Source organism: Colobus angolensis, unplaced genomic scaffold, assembly GCF_000951035.1.
Source record: "Colobus angolensis palliatus isolate OR3802 unplaced genomic scaffold, Cang.pa_1.0 Scaffold57, whole genome shotgun sequence".
NCBI classification, from domain to species: Eukaryota; Metazoa; Chordata; class Mammalia; order Primates; family Cercopithecidae; genus Colobus; species Colobus angolensis.
In genome coordinates, this window is record NW_012119265.1 from 6888684 (window position 1) to 6906407 (window position 17724).

The 17724-nt window shown below is 37.2% G+C and overlaps 1 protein-coding gene across 1 annotated transcript in view; it reads left to right on the forward strand.

The window, feature by feature from the left end:
- The window catches only part of KIAA0586 (KIAA0586 ortholog), a 128801-nt gene that overhangs the window by 46851 nt on the left and 64226 nt on the right, over positions 1 to 17724 (forward strand). The window contains 5 exon segments of the mRNA XM_011961983.1: positions 2208 to 2318; positions 3807 to 3887; positions 6227 to 6417; positions 8771 to 8889; positions 13851 to 14050. Coding sequence (XP_011817373.1) covers positions 2208 to 2318; positions 3807 to 3887; positions 6227 to 6417; positions 8771 to 8889; positions 13851 to 14050 — 702 coding nt within the window.

The window sequence follows — 17724 nt, forward strand, 5'->3', positions numbered from 1 at the left end:
CATGATTTAAGCTGCTCTTCTAGGCCAATGACTTATATACAAGTGGCTTGATGATATTCCAAAGGGAACAATTTAACCATGTATTATAATTAATTTTAAAGAGTTAATATATGTGACTTATATAATTAATACTTCAAACTTTACACTAGCGTATGTTAGAAGATTTGAATGAATACAAGACTTAAACAGCCTCATGTGGGAAGAAACCCTTTGACATTTCACATTCAAACATCTACCCTTCAGCCTGGGATCCAGCTGTAGAAGCTGAGGTCTTCACCAGGTCTGGACAAAAATGAACAGGAGTGTTTACATGTGACTTTCTATTGACCAGTCAGGAGGCAACTGTAGGAAAATGTTCATGAACTATGGTAAACTTTTTGGCTGATTTACTCCAACCCCTGTGTTCCTCTTACCATCTTTGCTTACTTCCAAATAATTAGAACACTCCAGTCCTTAGACTGCTCCTGGGTTCCTCTTGTGATTGAGCCAGGACAAATGAGTTTTCTTGGGCAACTTAGTATGCCCTCTGGGAAGAGAGAAGACTTGCCTCATTCTTGGATCCTGACCGCTGAGGAGAAGATAATCCTGGAGCTGTCAGATGCCACCACATGAACAGTCAACAGCCTCTTAGTACTGATTTTTGACTGGACACTCCTCCCTCAACAAATGAACCATCCATTTCTTCTGCACAAATTTATACAGAACAGCCTCAACCCACCAGCCTGAGAGATTCCCAGGGACTTAGAAATCGCCCATGTAGCTCCACAAACACTTCATTCTCATGGAGTGACTTCTGCCCTGCAGCTAAAATTGACAGTGTGTTTTCACAGCCAAGTTGTTAGGGCTGAGGCAGCCAGTGGGTCTCAGGAAGATTCCTGGCCCTGTGCTTGAGAGGAGCAAACGCACAGTAAAGCCCTGGCCTGGAGCAGAACCTTTCAACTCCCAGTCATTTTTACAGGGCAGGGAACTCCCAATATGAACCCAAATGTGTTCGTCACTTACAGCAGTCTTTGGGCATCCTTCTGACAGTGTAGGCTCACTAACTCAGCGGTGCAGCAGCTATGGAGGCTTTGGGAGACCTGGGGACACTTTAGTCTGGACTCAGCAATCTGAGCCAAGTGCAAACCCAGTCAATGTGTATTGAATGAATGAGCATCACTAACACAGTCAGTTCATGGAGGAAATTAAAGGATCTAGATCGAGGGAAAAAATCCTAAATTAAAAGGCAAACAGCACACAGTAAGAACATATGAAAGGAAGATGCTAGTAAAGCATTAATTTTTAAATATAAAGATCTCCATAAATTAATAAAGAAAACACAGATCCAAGTCTAGAAATGTTCAAAGGACATAAGACTCTACAAAAGAGGAAGTACAGTTTATCAGCAAGCAAACTAAATAAATTTTGCCAGTAACCAAGATAATGCAAATTAAAATAACAGTAATATGCATCCATTTAAAAACTATTATTGCTGAAACAATCATATTATCTAATTTTGGTGAGGGTTGGGTAGAACTTAGAATTAATTATGTTTTTGATGATGTAAGTAGAGGTTGTTAGGATTACATTTCACCAGTACTTCCAAGAATCTTAAGTATTTGTGTCCTGTGGCCCAGAAAGCTAATCCAATATCTGGTTATCTAGCATAGTGAATTGATTTAGAGTTTAGAGTTTAGGAAGAAAATTTTGTGCGTGTGTGTGTGTAAGTTTTTTTTGTAGTGATATATATATAATAGTGGAAAAATTGGAAATTTCCTAAATTTTTCTAATTGAAACATAATTAAATAATTAAGATATGTTTGTTGAAATGTTATATAGTCATTTACAAATATAATTATGAAGTCTATACAAAAGCATGATAAGTGTTAATGGTTCTTCGTTGTAATCACAATGAAAAATCAAGAATGAAAACTATTTTAAATTTTAGTTATATATAAGTAGATAGTAAAAGACAAAGGGAATAGTGAAAATGAAGTTATCTTCAGATAGAATTTTGTGTTTTCCTTTTTTTCATATTTTATAAAATATGCTTCCATAATTTAAAAGTTTTGTTATCCATTGGCTTCACAATAAAAACTTAAAGGGCATGCTTTGTTTTTATGTATATGTATATATACACACATACATGTACTTGTATATACACATACTCATAAAAGTATTTGAGTAAAAATGATAAACAGAAAACTGAATGTTGTATTCTGTTTTAGGTATTACCCAGTGTAGATATTGACAGCATTTCAAATGGTAGCACTGATGTTGGTTCACCTCTGTCTAGTCCCAAAGAAGCATCTCTTCCTCCTGTGCAAGCTTGGATAAAGGTATATTTCAGAATTTTATCATATTATTTTGAGTAATGTAATGTCTGACTGTAGATTTTAGCTAATGTTACTCTGTTTAAAGCCTTTTATCATAATGATAACTTATTATAATAACTTATATTTTGAGGGAAAGATTCAAAACAAATTTTTTTTTTTTAGGCAGAGTCTTGCTCTGTCGCCCAGTCTAGAGTGCAGTGGTGAGATCTCGGCTCACTGCAACCTCCACCTCCTGGGTTCAACCAATTCTTCTGCCTCAGAGCTGGTATTACAGGTGCCCGCCCCCACACCCAGCTTATTTTTGTATTTTTAGTAGAGACAGGGTTTGACCATGTTGGCCAGGCTGGTCTTGAACTCCTGACTTCAAGTGATCCCTCTGCCTCGGCCTCCCAAGTTCTGGGATTACAAGCGTGAGCCACCACACCAGCCCAAAACAAATTTTGAGTTGTTCATGAACTTGTTTGTTTCAGATCCTTACATTTGTAATTATTTGGAAAGTGATAATCTTTAGTGTAAACTTTTTGGTAATTTAAGTTGTGAAACTCTCATGTGAAGAAAGAATTTCTGTCTCTTTGGTGATGAATCTTTGATTTACATGGGAATTATAGATTTTCTAAGTGTAAATTTTGTAGTGACAGGTGGAGTTTATATTTTGGAATGTTACCTTGTTATCCTACTGTTGACATGATACAAAAATACGCATTTCTTTCTGGTATTTATTTGCTTTTGAATAATGAAGTTATGGCTTTACTACACAGCAAAATAGCACTGTAACTTACCACAGGTAAGTTTATTTATTTAATTTGTTTATTGTAAGCAAATTTGGCCGACGATACAATTTTAAAAGGAGAGAGAACACTAGCAATCTTTCATGATCACAAGTAATGAAATGGAACTGACCCTAAGTGACATTGTGCTTAATTGAATTTTTTCATCAGTAATTTTTTTAGGCTTCTGTTTATTGAAACTTCTGTGATAACAAGTATTAAATTTTTAGACTGTTTATCATTCTGCTCTCAGTAAGAGGCTATTGCATGACTACATTTTATATAATGAGGCCTAAAGGTTAGATTTGTAAAATGACTATTTTGGTTTTTTTTCCTGAATTATTTGATTCTGTATCTGTCTTCGTGTGAGTTTGTGTTTGTTTATACTTCGATATCTACACATGTAAACACTTTTCTTTGTCTCAGTTCTAGAAGAGAAGTCTCAATTATATCAACCTGTTGACCAATTAAGTGATATTGCTGATGGAGTCCTTTACAGAAAAACAGCTGATTAATTTTTTAAAGCTATTGAAATGTTGACGTAATGGCTTGGGGACTAGCTTGGATTTCATTTACTAATTAAATCAATTCTGAATAGGGTATTAAAATGATAAAAAAGGACCATGTAATTATAAGCTTATGCTATAGGTGGAAATATGATAAATTACTTATAAATTTTAAAAGTGTTAAGCACAACAAACACTTTCTGAAAATGCTTTCTTAGACTCCAGAAATTATGAAGGTAGATGAAGAAGAGGTGAAGTTTCCAGGAACTAACTTTGATGAAATAATCGATGTCATACAGGTAACAAAGCTTAGAAACCATGAGAAATTATTTTTCTACCAGTATTTTTCCAGGTTGTTGACTATCTTTGAACTATCAATATCATGTTACAGTGCTTTGAGATACTTTCTTTTACTTTTGAGTTAAATATACTTTTATTTTAAAAATTATAAAGTTGTTATTCTAGAATGTCTTTCGTCTGTATCACCTATCTGCCTTCGTGAAGCTTCATGATTATCTGCTATTTCCCACCTAGATTTTGTCTATCTAGTTTCCTGCTTTCTTCTTTCTTTCCACTTCCTTTGGCTTCTTTTCCTCCAATTTGTCTTTTTTTTCATTCTATTACATTTATCTATTTTGATTTCTGGATTTGTGGTGAAGTGACCAGTTAATTAATATTGAGAAAAAAAGTTGTGAGGAATCTACAATCCAAAGGAGTATCCCATATGGAAGGAAGAGTTATAGAAATGATAGAAATAATGAAATAGAGGGAAAAATAGGCAGAAGTAAATTTAAAAGGGTGAGAGAAAAGATCATAGAACATTGAAACTGCTTGACTATTATGTCAGTAGACTTTAAAGAAGACATTTGATCATGTTTCTTTGACTTTTAGAGCTAAGATCAGTTTTGTTAATCATAAAATGAAATCCAATTTTAGAATATGCAGAGGTGTGCAGTATATTAATGTTATTTGCTCACTGATGTATCTTTTCTTATGTGAGTAGCCACATGAGAATTTTGAAGGCAGGGACCTTATTCATTTTTATATTCCTAATGCCTAGCAAAGGTACTTGGTAATTGTTTATGCAATATACAAGTGAAAGAAACAGTTATAGAAGTAGCAGAGGATTTAGCATTCAAAGACAAGTTCCTGTAGTAGCTCTGCCATTTATTAGCTGTGGACTTCATTTTTTGATGGAATAATATTACTGAGTTGTAGTAGTTAGAGAGACCCAAAGTGTTTTTGACTGAATTATTTATAGATAAAATGATGTGATATCTGTGATTTGCTTCAAAATGATATGTGAAGGGGAAAGTGGCTAGATGAGACAAGATTGACTATAAGTTGATAGTTGTTAAAGTTGGGGAGCAGATAAATGCAATTCATGTTATTTATGTAACAGATACAGTACATGGACACTGTTTACTTTTAAACACATATGATATATTTTGTAATAAAAAATTTGACAATTCCAGAAATAATTCTATTGATTATGATGTGGTAATGCAAATAATTTGTAAGATTACCGACCTAATTGCATATTTAAATGTAAATTGTAAGTTATATAAGAGCAAATAGTGATTTTGGTAGTGTATTAGTCCATTTTGCATTGTTGTAAAGGAATTACTGGGTAATTTATAAAGAAAAGAGATTTAAGGCCAGGCGCAGTGTCTCATGCCTGTAATCCCAGCACTTTGGGAGGCCGAGGCAGGTGGATTACCTGAGGTCAGGAGTTCAGGACCAGCCTGGCCAACATGGTGAAACCCTGTCTCTACCAAAAAATGCAAAAATTAGCCGGGCATAGTGGTGGGCGCCTGTCATCCCAGCATCTTGGGAGGCCAAGACAGGAGAATTGCTTGAACCCAGGAGGTAGAGGTTGCAGTGAGCTGAGATCGTACCATTGGACTCCAGCCTGGGTGACAAGAATGAAACTATGTCTTAAAAAAAAAAAAGTGAAGAGATTTAATTGACTCATGGCTCTGCAGGCTGTAAAAGAAGCATGGTGCCAGCAACTACTTCTGGTCAGGACCTCAGGAAGCTTTTACTCAGGTAGAAGGCTGTGAGGGTCCAGATGTGTCACAAAGCAAGAGAGGGAGCAAGAGAGAGGGGAGGATGTGCCAGTCTCCTTTAAACAATCAGCTCTCTCTCACAAACTAACTTATTACCATAGGGAGGGCACCAAGCAATTCATGAGAGATCAGCCCCCATGACCCAAGCACCGCCCACCAGGCCCCATCTCCAACACTGGGGATGACCCTTCAACATGAGATTTGGAGGGGACAAATATCCAAACCATATCAGGAAGCATCAGTTTTTTAATGATAATTATTAAGTTCATACATTTCTTGAGAGAAGTAATAGTGTTTTATGCAGGAATAATTATGTTTTTTAGTTTATTTTATGATTGCATAAAATGAATATTGGGTTCTAAAAAGACAAACTGTGTAATTAAGGGTTCCTCAATATGGTATGTATGACTAATGTGTATATTATAATTAATGTGATACCACCTAATTAGAAATGCTGTTGGTTAACTTAGAAGTGTTTCTTAATTCACCTAGTTCCTTGCCTATAGTTGATACTCAGTAAATGTTGAACAAATACATGAATATAATAGTTTTGGTTTTGTTACTACCAGGAAGAGGAAAAATGTGATGAAATTCCAGACTCTGAATCAATTCTGGAGTTTAACAGAAGTGTTAAAGCTGATTCTACAAAATATAATGGTCCTCCATTTCCGCCAGTTGCTTCTACTTTTCAGCCCACTGCCAATATTCTGGATAAAGTAATTGAGAGAAAAGAAACATTGGAAAATAGCTTAATTCAGTGGTAAGTTTGCAATGTTTTTGGTATGAATAGAACCATAGTAGCAAATATAAATGGAAAGTATTAAATTGTAGCTGAAAGTATTCCTTGTCTTCTTTTGTTTATTAAACTTTCTTTGCTTTAGTCACTGGAAAGTGTTTGATATAATGCTGAGGGCTTAACTATTGTTGGAGATACTGTTTTTGTCCTTGAATATTTGTACTCAGTCTGTCTACTCTGGCAAAGTAGACTATTAGGAAACCTTAAAAAAATGTACATTTCTTTAATCCAGTGATTCATTTCCAGAAACTTATCCTAAGGAAGTAATTATGGTGTGCTACTAGGCCAGGGATCCCCAACCCCAGGGCCACGAACCAGTACCGGTCTGTGGCCTGTCAGGAACTAGGGAACTAAGCTGCACAGCAGGAGGTGAGCAGCAGGTGAGTGAGCATTACCACCTGAGCTCCACCTCCTGTCAGATCAGCCATGGCATTAGATTTCATAGAAGCGCAAACCCTATTGTGAACCGTGCATGCGAGGGATCTAGGTTGCATGCTACCTATGAGAATATAATGCCTGATGATCTGAGCTGAAACAATTTCATCCCAAATCCATGCCCCCACCCTCTACCCCACCACCCCTGCCCTGGTCTGTGGAAAAATTGTCTTCCACAAAACCCATCCCTGATGCCAAAAAGGTTGGGACTGCTATACTAGGCCATATAATACCTAGAACTACAAAGAAGGCACTGTTCAGGTTTGTTACATTCTGATAACAACAAGTTGTAATATGTTACTGTTGTTACATATTACAATAACGATTGTAACTTGTTACATATGAATATGAAATGAACTCTATTATTTGTATTTTTACTTGTAAGAAACCTTAAGGAAGTTATGGAATAAGTAAAACGGCTGAATATTAATATAATTATGAAAATTAGGTTTAGAATAAATTTAGTGATATAAAAAGATATTAATAACGTACTGGCATATAAACGAAGCAGGATACTAACAATGTAACCCCAGTTTACAAGATCTTACTCAAAAGTAACTATACAGCCAGTGCAGTGGCTCACGCCTGTAATCCCAGCACTTCGAGAGGCCAAGGCGAGTGGGTTACCCGAGGTCAGGAGTTCGAGACCAGCCTGACCAACATGGTGAAACCCCGTCACTACTGAGAAAACAAAATACAAAAATTAGACGGGTGCGATGGCACACACCTGTGGTCTCAGCTACCCGGGAGACTGAGATAGGAGAACTGCTTGAACCTGGGAGGTGGAGGTTGCAGTGAGCTGAGACTGCGCCACTGCACTCCAGACTGGGTGAAAGAGTGAGACTCTGTCTCAAAACAAAGCAAAACAAAACAAAAAAGTGTGCATAAAACAAAAGTTTGAAAAAGCATATATACCAAATTGACTGTGTTTATCCCTGAACCTAGGATTATAGGCAAGCTTTATCAATGTTTTAAACTCTTAGATATTTTCTAAATTTTCTATAATGAACGCCTATTATTTATACAATAATTTTTAAGAAGTCTATTAGTTGCACTAAAGATATGTTCTAGAAGTCTCCTGTTCCCCTTTCCCTTCCTGAAGATGACCTTGGCAATAGATTTTTTCTTTACATTTTAAGAGAAAAACTACCTATAATATAGCCTATATGTGTATTGCCCTGAAGAGAGGGCAGCTAGACTTCTTTTCTAGCTCTGATCTTACGTGGTTTTTATGTGTGCGCTCAGAGTGGAAACAGTTTAGGTACATGATATGCCAGAGAGTCATTGGTCCAAGTCTTATTTTGAGTTTAGGAGTTCTTTTAAGCTTTTCATTAGACTAATCTGGAAGATTTTAATTTGATTTCATAAACTATCTCCCACAAGGAGATTCTGTTTACTGTGGTTTATCTTCTTCAGAAGCACTTTTTTTTTTTTCTGAGACAGAGTCTCACTCTATTGCCTAGACTTAGTGCAGTGGTGTGATCATGGCTTACTGCAGCCTCGACCTCCTGACCTCAAGCCATCCTCCCACCTCAGCCTCCTGAGCAGCTGGGACTACAGGCACGTACCACCATGCCCAGCTAATTTTTGTATATTTTGTACAGGCAGTTTTTTGCCCTGTTTCTCAGGATGGTCTTGAACTCCTGAGCTCAAGCAATCTGCCCAACGTGGCCTCCCAAAGTGCTGAGATCACAGGTGTGCACCATGATGCCCAGCCCATTTTATTTTTTTCTTCCAGATTTAACTTTCAGAATGACTACTTTCACGCCAACATGTTTGTGACATTGGTAAAGGTTATTTTTAAGGGTGGTATGTCTGACATTTTTTACATTTCAATCAAATTGAGGAATCTTAACTTTTATCTACCCCACCATCCCCTCAGGGTAGAGCAAGAAATAATGTCAAGAATTATCTCTGGGCTCTTTCCAATCCAGCAACAGATTGCACCTAATATCAGTGTTTCAGTCAGTGAGACAAGTGAACCACTGACCTCTGACATTGGTAAGTGAAATGGAATCTTTTTTGTTTTTATTAAAAGACAAAAGCTTTAGTTCATTGTGGATTTATATATTCCAGAGGTCAAGTAAATTCTCCAGTAACAAGAGGTAAGTTCTTCTGACCTTACTTCCTAGTACTTCTTTGGTGATGGTTAGTTCTCTCTCATCCTCTTATTTCATATTGCAGCTTTCAGATTATTAAACCACTCTTCATACCTCCCACCCCAAATGTCTCTGTTATCCCCCTAGTACTTTGTACATATTTTTGTTATAGTAATTATCAGATTGTATTAAAGTTGGTTTCCATATCTGTCTCACCCTATAGATTATAAATTACTTAGGATTTAAGGATGTTTCTCCTTTTGTGCCTAGTCCTTGCCTGAAACCCAACAAGAGTTTAATTATTTGTTGAATGGTTAAAATGAGCCTTTCTTTATGGAGCCTAGGCCATTCTTTTTTTCCTTCCCTCCTTCCCTCTTCTTCTCCCCCTTTCTCTTCTCCATTTTTTTCTTTCCTTCCTCTTCTTTTTCTCCTCCCGCCTTTTCCTTTTCTTCTCCCCCTTCTCTTCCCCATTTTCTTTGCTTCCTCTTCTTTTTCTCTTTCCCCCTTTCCCTCTTCTTCTCCTCATTCTCTTCCCCATTTTTTCCTTCTCCCTCTTCCTCATATTTTTCTTCCTTTCCACGTCCTTCTTGTTTTTTTGAGGTAAGTTTACTTGCCATAAAAGTCACCACTTCTAAGTGTACAGTTTGACAAGTTTTTTATTTGTTTTAATTAGAGCCAGGGTCTCCTTCTGTCATCTAGGCTAGAGCCTGGACTGCAGTGACATGATCATAACCCACTGTAACCTCTAACTCCTGAGCTCAAGCAACTCTCCTGCCTCAGCCTCCCAAGTAATTAGGACCATAGGTATGCACCACCATGCCCAGCTAAAAATAATTTTGGGGCCAGGCACAGTGCCTCACACCTGTAATCCCAGCACTTTGGGAGGCCAAGGAGGACAGATCACCTGAGGTGAGGAGTTCAAGATCAGCCTGGCCAATATGGTGAAACCCTGTCTCTATGAAAAATACAAAAATCAGCTGGGTATGGTGGCACAAACTATAATTCCAGCTACTCCAGAAGCTGAGACAGGAGAATTGCTTGAACCCAGGAGGTGGAGGTTGCAGTGAGCCAAGATCACGTCACTGCACTCCAGCCTGGGCAATAAAGCAAGACTCTATCTCAATCAATCAATCAGTACATTTTGTAGAGATGGGGTCTTGCTATATTGCTCAGGCTAATCTCATACTCCTGGCCTCAAGTGGTCCTCCTGCCTCAGCCTCCCAAAGCGCTGGGATTACAAGAGTGAGTCACTGTACCTGCCCCAGTTTGACAAGTTTTGACAAGTTCACACAGCTATATATTAGCCACATAATCATGAGATAGAAAAACATTTCTGTCTTCTCCAAAAGCTTCCTTATGCAGTTTTGCAGTCAATTCCTAAACCTTACTCATGCACTGTCCTCAAACAACACTGACCTGCTTTCTATTACTGTATTTTTACCTTTTCTAGAATTTCATACATATGTAATCATGCAATATGTAGCCCGTTGTTGGCTGGCTTCTTTTATTAGCACAATATTTTGTCAATCAAGCTATTGCATGTAGTAATACTATAATATATAGATATACCATAACTTGTCAATCCATTTACCAGTTGATGGACGTTCATAGTCTTTTCAGTTTTTGGCTATTATGAGCAAAGCTGCTATGAACATTTGTAAGCAAATCTTTGTGTAGAAATCTTTTAATTTTGCTTGGTCATATGATAAGTAAATGTTTAACTTTATAAGAAACTGCTAAACATTTCCAAAAGTGGGTATACTATTTTGCATTCCACCCAGCAGTGTATGCGACTTTAGTTGCTCCACATCCTCCCCACCACTTGGTGACTTGGTGTTGTCAGTGTTTATAATTCTAGCCATTTCTGAATCTATGTGAAGGTATTTCCCTAACTGTACTAATAACTGAGTAGTATCATTACTAATGATGATGTACAACTTTTTAATATGTTTATTTGCCATCTGTATATTTACTTTGGTGAAATCTTTTTAAATCTTTTGACCATTTTTAAGTTTGAGTTGTATCTTCATATTACTGAATATGAAGTTTTTTATCTATTCTGGATACAAGTCCTTTATTGGATATGTTTTGTAAATATTTTCTTCTACTTTGTGTTTTGCCTTTTTGTTTTCTCAGCATTATATTTTGAAGACAAAAAGATTGATTTTGAAGAAGACTAATTTATCAGGTTTTTTTCTAGTAGTTTGTAGGGATTTTTGCATGCTGTTTTTAAAAAAACTTTGCTAACCCAAGATCACTAAGATAGTTTCCTATGTTTTCTTCTGGAAGTTGTATGGTTTTAGATTACACATTTAGGTTTTAGTTTATTTTGAGTTAAGTTTTATGGTGTGAAGTAAGGATCAAGTTCTTTTTTGTTTGGGTGTTTTTTTGGCTTATGGATATCCAGCTGTTCTAGTATCATTTGTTGAAAAGATTATCCTTACTCCATTGAACTACCTTAACACCTTGGTTGAGCATCAATTGGTTATGTATGTGTGTGTCTTGGTTTTGGGCTTTGTATCCTATCCCATTCACCTGCAAGTTATACTAATACCATACTTATTGATTACTGTAATTTAATAGTAAGACTTGAAATTGGATAGTGAAAGTTTTTCTAACTTTTTTTTTTTCTTTTCATTCCTGTTTACCATTATTTCTACTTTTTTTCTTCTTTCCAGCCTCAGGATAAGCTATTCTTTCTCCCTCATAGACTATCCTTTAACAGCCCGAATCCTAGACTTCAGAGTCTATATTCACCACTTTAATTTCTCATTACTGACTTCCTCTTTAGTCCTTATGGCGTGGCCTTCTTTTGCCCTCCCCTTCAGGAAATTCCTTTCTCACAGCATTTGCTTGTGAAAAATGCTTCCCTTTTTCAAATCCTTGTTTAGCGGATGGCTCAAGCATAGGCACTATTGACCATCTCTGATTCTTAAATTCTTCTCCTGGTGTTGGCTTCTTAAACTTCATTCTGTTACTCTTCCTCTTTTTTGTTTTTTTTTTTTAAACTTCTTTAGGACCTTCATTTTCTCATTTTATTTTCTGCTACTTGAATAAATTTATTTCACTAGTTCCCATGCTTTGCCCTCTTTTCTGTTTTTTCCAGTTTCCTCCTGACATTAGTTATCCTGTGTCAGTTGATGAACCCTGAGCCATGTATTTGGGCCGACAACTTGCAGTTCTGCTCGTTGGTGAATATTCTGCTTGATGCTCCCCTGGCATCTCATCCTTAGTATGTCTAAAATGCTTCTCATTTTTGATATCACAATTCTCCCAGCACCCATAATCTCTAAAGCCTTGGAGTTATTATTTGTTGTATTTTCTTTGCTTTACTCTTCTTCATTCCCCACTCAACTATACCCTATATCCCCGCTTCATAGAGTTTATTGTTGCATTTGGTTAATTTGTCCTGTTTAGCATAGCTCACATGCCTCCTTCTGTTGTTATTATCCTGGTTTTCTTTCATCATCTCATCTTTGGAGGAAGGACAAAAATGAACAACAAATTTATGAGAAAATTGTTTTCCTGCTGAAAATCAGACAATTTACAAATTGGGTATTTAGATCCTGTTTTCTTCCTTGTAAAAGATTTGTGTTTGCTTTTGTTTTGCCGGTGTCTGGGTAGGGATTTTGGGCCTTATAAAAAAGATGTTCTGATTTTTGGTCATGCTTAAAGAATGAATTATGGAAACTAAAAAGGAGATGTATCAACATATATTATTGAATATAAATTTGGGATTGTGATAGTCTCTGCTATGGTAACTCAAGAGCAAATTGCTGTTACATACCCCATCAACAAGTGATCCCACTACACTTCTACCCACTTTTTAGGTAATTCTGGATATTGTTACTATAGTTGTATTACTTAAGGAGTACTCTTTGGTGAGGTCACATCTCCATCAGGTTGTACAGATTAGTATCCACTTATTTTCCACATGGAGCTTTATAAATATCACTACTTTAAGTCAAGTAAAGTCTATTCAGGAAGTTTTACTTAATTTGATGTACATTAATGTAAGTGAAAAGTACAACCCATTCAGAAATTAATATACCTATAGGACATCTGATAACAAGCACCTCAACTGCAGTAGATGTTAATAACTGATGTATCTGAAACTAAAGGAAGGGAGGTTTGCCTTCATATTTAGTGCATTCTTTTGTTTTAGTTGAGATCTGTCACAGAGTTTCCTGTTGTTATACTCTTGGAAATGTGAGTTATATTCACATGAGGGCATTTAATGTGCCCATTTTTATCACTAAATTCTATAGTAGTAGAGAAGAGGCCACCTGAGTAAATTTTCATCTCCCTTTTTTTTTATTTACAGAGAATATTTGTTATGTAAGTTGTCCTTAGTCTTTTTCATAATAAGTAGATATGTTTGTATTTTCATTTTTATTCCTCTTTCCACCCTCCCCCACCCACCTCCATACACATATATTGGCATCTCTAAACTTTTAAGAATGAAAATTTGGTCCAGGCGCGGTGGCTCTCGTCTATAATCCCAGCACTTTGGGAGGCCAAGGCAGGTAGATCACCTGATGTCAGGAGTTCAAGACCAGCCTGGCCAACATGGCGAAACCCCCATCTCTACTAAAAATACAAAAATTAGCCAGGCGTGATGGTACATGCCTGTAGTCCCAGCTGTTCAGGAGGCTGAGGCAGGAGAATTGCTTGAACCTGGGAGGTGGCAGTTGCAGTGAGCCAAGATCATGTCACTGCACTCCAGCCTGGGTGACAGAGTGAGACTCTGTCTCAAGAAAAGTAGTAGTAATAATAATAATAATAATAATAATAATGATAATGAAAGCTTGAATTGCAAGCATGTTTCTTGCCCACTTATTCTGATTCTTTTTTTACTTTTAGTGGAAGGAACAAGCAGTGGCGCCCTCCAGCTTTTTGTTGATGCTGGTGTTCCTGTGAACTCAGACGTGATTAACCATTTTGTGAACGAAGCCCTTGCTGAGACCATTGAGGTCATGCTGGGTGACAGAGAAGCAAAGAAGGAAGGTCCTGTTGCTACAGGTGTTTCTGGGGATGCTTCAGCAAATGAAACATATTTGCCGGTATGGGGAATTTTTGATACATTTATTGAAGAATAGTAAAAGAGATGAATTTTAAGCCGCATACCATAAGATCATGGTTTGTGGTAGAAGTATTATTATCATTTTTAGAGACATGGTCTTTATATATTGCCCTGGCTGGTCTTGAACTTCTGGGCTTAAGCGATGCTCCTGCCTCAGCCTCCTGAGTAGCTGGGATTACAGGCACCAGCCACCATGCCCAACTTGTGGTAGAATTTTTTTCCTTGTTACTATGATTAAAGCAACATTTCCCCCAGCATTTTATTTTAAAAACTTTTAAATCTATAGAATAGTTGAAAATATGATACAATGAACATCTGTACACCCTTTACCTACACAGTTGTCCATTGGTATACGTGGAGAATTGGCCAATCCTTGCATACTGGAGTCTCATAGTTGGCCCTGTAAAACTGAAGAATATGAAAAGTCAGACCTCTATATATATGCATTTCTTGTCTCATGAATACTGTTTTTGATCCACATTTGGTTGAAAAAACCAAATTTGTATGATTGGCCTCTCGCAGTGCAGACCTATGTTTTTATTTAGTTATTTATTCAAGGGTCGTTCATATTTACTGATTGATAATATTTTGGCACACTTATAAAAATCTGTCTTTATATCTGCTATATATTATATATCCTTTAAAAACCATTTGAAAGTTACAGACATCATGACACTTTACCTCAGAAGCATCAGCAGTATCACCACAGAGCAACTTGCTTTCTTACATAACCAAAATACCATTATCAGACCCCCCAAATTTAACATTGACATGTTAATAATATAGAACATAGAGACCATATTTAGATTTCCCTAATTGTTTCAAAAATATCCTTTATGGTTTTTTTTAAATCAAGATATAGCCAAGGATCATTTATTGCTTTGCGTTATTATATAAACTGATATTTTTAATCTTTAAAAGAAAATACATTTCAGGAACTTTTATTGCTTGTTTAATCAACCTTACTTGTGTTAAAAAGAATTTATAATCTATTATAGCAGTATGAAATTATACAAAGCCAAAATTTACTCTGTATTACCAGCTGTTTAAAACAGTAGTTACGGCCAGGCGCGGTGGCTCAAGCCTGTAATCCCAGCACTTTGGGAGGCAGAGATGGGCAGATCACGAGGTCAGGAGATCAAGACCATCCTGGCTAACACGGTGAAACCCTGTCTCTGCTAAAAAAATGCAAAATGGCCAGGCACAGTGGCTCATACCTGTAATCCCAGCACTTTGGGAGGCAGAGATGGGCAGATCCCGAGGTCAGGAGTTCGAGACCAGCCTGACCAACATGGTGAAACCCCGTCACTACTGAGAAAACAAAATACAAAAATTAGACGGGTGCGATGGCACACACCTGTGGTCTCAGCTACCCGGGAGACTGAGATAGGAGAACTGCTTGAACCTGGGAGGTGGAGGTTGCAGTGAGCTGAGACTGCGCCACTGCACTCCAGACTGGGTGAAAGAGTGAGACTCTGTCTCAAAACAAAGCAAAACAAAACAAAAAAGTGTGCATAAAACAAAAGTTTGAAAAAGCATATATACCAAATTGACTGTGTTTATCCCTGAACCTAGGATTATAGGCAAGCTTTATCAATGTTTTAAACTCTTAGATATTTTCTAAATTTTCTATAATGAACGCCTATTATTTATACAATAATTTTTAAGAAGTCTATTAGTTGCACTAAAGATATGTTCTAGAAGTCTCCTGTTCCCCTTTCCCTTCCTGAAGATGACCTTGGCAATAGATTTTTTCTTTACATTTTAAGAGAAAAACTACCTATAATATAGCCTATATGTGTATTGCCCTGAAGAGAGGGCAGCTAGACTTCTTTTCTAGCTCTGATCTTACGTGGTTTTTATGTGTGCGCTCAGAGTGGAAACAGTTTAGGTACATGATATGCCAGAGAGTCATTGGTCCAAGTCTTATTTTGAGTTTAGGAGTTCTTTTAAGCTTTTCATTAGACTAATCTGGAAGATTTTAATTTGATTTCATAAACTATCTCCCACAAGGAGATTCTGTTTACTGTGGTTTATCTTCTTCAGAAGCACTTTTTTTTTTTTCTGAGACAGAGTCTCACTCTATTGCCTAGACTTAGTGCAGTGGTGTGATCATGGCTTACTGCAGCCTCGACCTCCTGACCTCAAGCCATCCTCCCACCTCAGCCTCCTGAGCAGCTGGGACTACAGGCACGTACCACCATGCCCAGCTAATTTTTGTATATTTTGTACAGGCAGTTTTTTGCCCTGTTTCTCAGGATGGTCTTGAACTCCTGAGCTCAAGCAATCTGCCCAACGTGGCCTCCCAAAGTGCTGAGATCACAGGTGTGCACCATGATGCCCAGCCCATTTTATTTTTTTCTTCCAGATTTAACTTTCAGAATGACTACTTTCACGCCAACATGTTTGTGACATTGGTAAAGGTTATTTTTAAGGGTGGTATGTCTGACATTTTTTACATTTCAATCAAATTGAGGAATCTTAACTTTTATCTACCCCACCATCCCCTCAGGGTAGAGCAAGAAATAATGTCAAGAATTATCTCTGGGCTCTTTCCAATCCAGCAACAGATTGCACCTAATATCAGTGTTTCAGTCAGTGAGACAAGTGAACCACTGACCTCTGACATTGGTAAGTGAAATGGAATCTTTTTTGTTTTTATTAAAAGACAAAAGCTTTAGTTCATTGTGGATTTATATATTCCAGAGGTCAAGTAAATTCTCCAGTAACAAGAGGTAAGTTCTTCTGACCTTACTTCCTAGTACTTCTTTGGTGATGGTTAGTTCTCTCTCATCCTCTTATTTCATATTGCAGCTTTCAGATTATTAAACCACTCTTCATACCTCCCACCCCAAATGTCTCTGTTATCCCCCTAGTACTTTGTACATATTTTTGTTATAGTAATTATCAGATTGTATTAAAGTTGGTTTCCATATCTGTCTCACCCTATAGATTATAAATTACTTAGGATTTAAGGATGTTTCTCCTTTTGTGCCTAGTCCTTGCCTGAAACCCAACAAGAGTTTAATTATTTGTTGAATGGTTAAAATGAGCCTTTCTTTATGGAGCCTAGGCCATTCTTTTTTTCCTTCCCTCCTTCCCTCTTCTTCTCCCCCTTTCTCTTCTCCATTTTTTTCTTTCCTTCCTCTTCTTTTTCTCTTTCCCCCTTTCCCTCTTCTTCTCCCCCTTTCTCTTCTCCATTTTTTTCTTTCCTTCCTCTTCTTTTTCTCCTCCCGCCTTTTCCTTTTCTTCTCCCCCTTCTCTTCCCCATTTTCTTTGCTTCCTCTTCTTTTTCTCTTTCCCCCTTTCCCTCTTCTTCTCCCCATTCTCTTCCCCATTTTTTCCTTCTCCCTCTTCCTCATATTTTTCTTCCTTTCCACGTCCTTCTTGTTTTTTTGAGGTAAGTTTACTTGCCATAAAAGTCACCACTTCTAAGTGTACAGTTTGACAAGTTTTTTATTTGTTTTAATTAGAGCCAGGGTCTCCTTCTGTCATCTAGGCTAGAGCCTGGACTGCAGTGACATGATCATAACCCACTGTAACCTCTAACTCCTGAGCTCAAGCAACTCTCCTGCCTCAGCCTCCCAAGTAATTAGGACCATAGGTATGCACCACCATGCCCAGCTAAAAATAATTTTGGGGCCAGGCACAGTG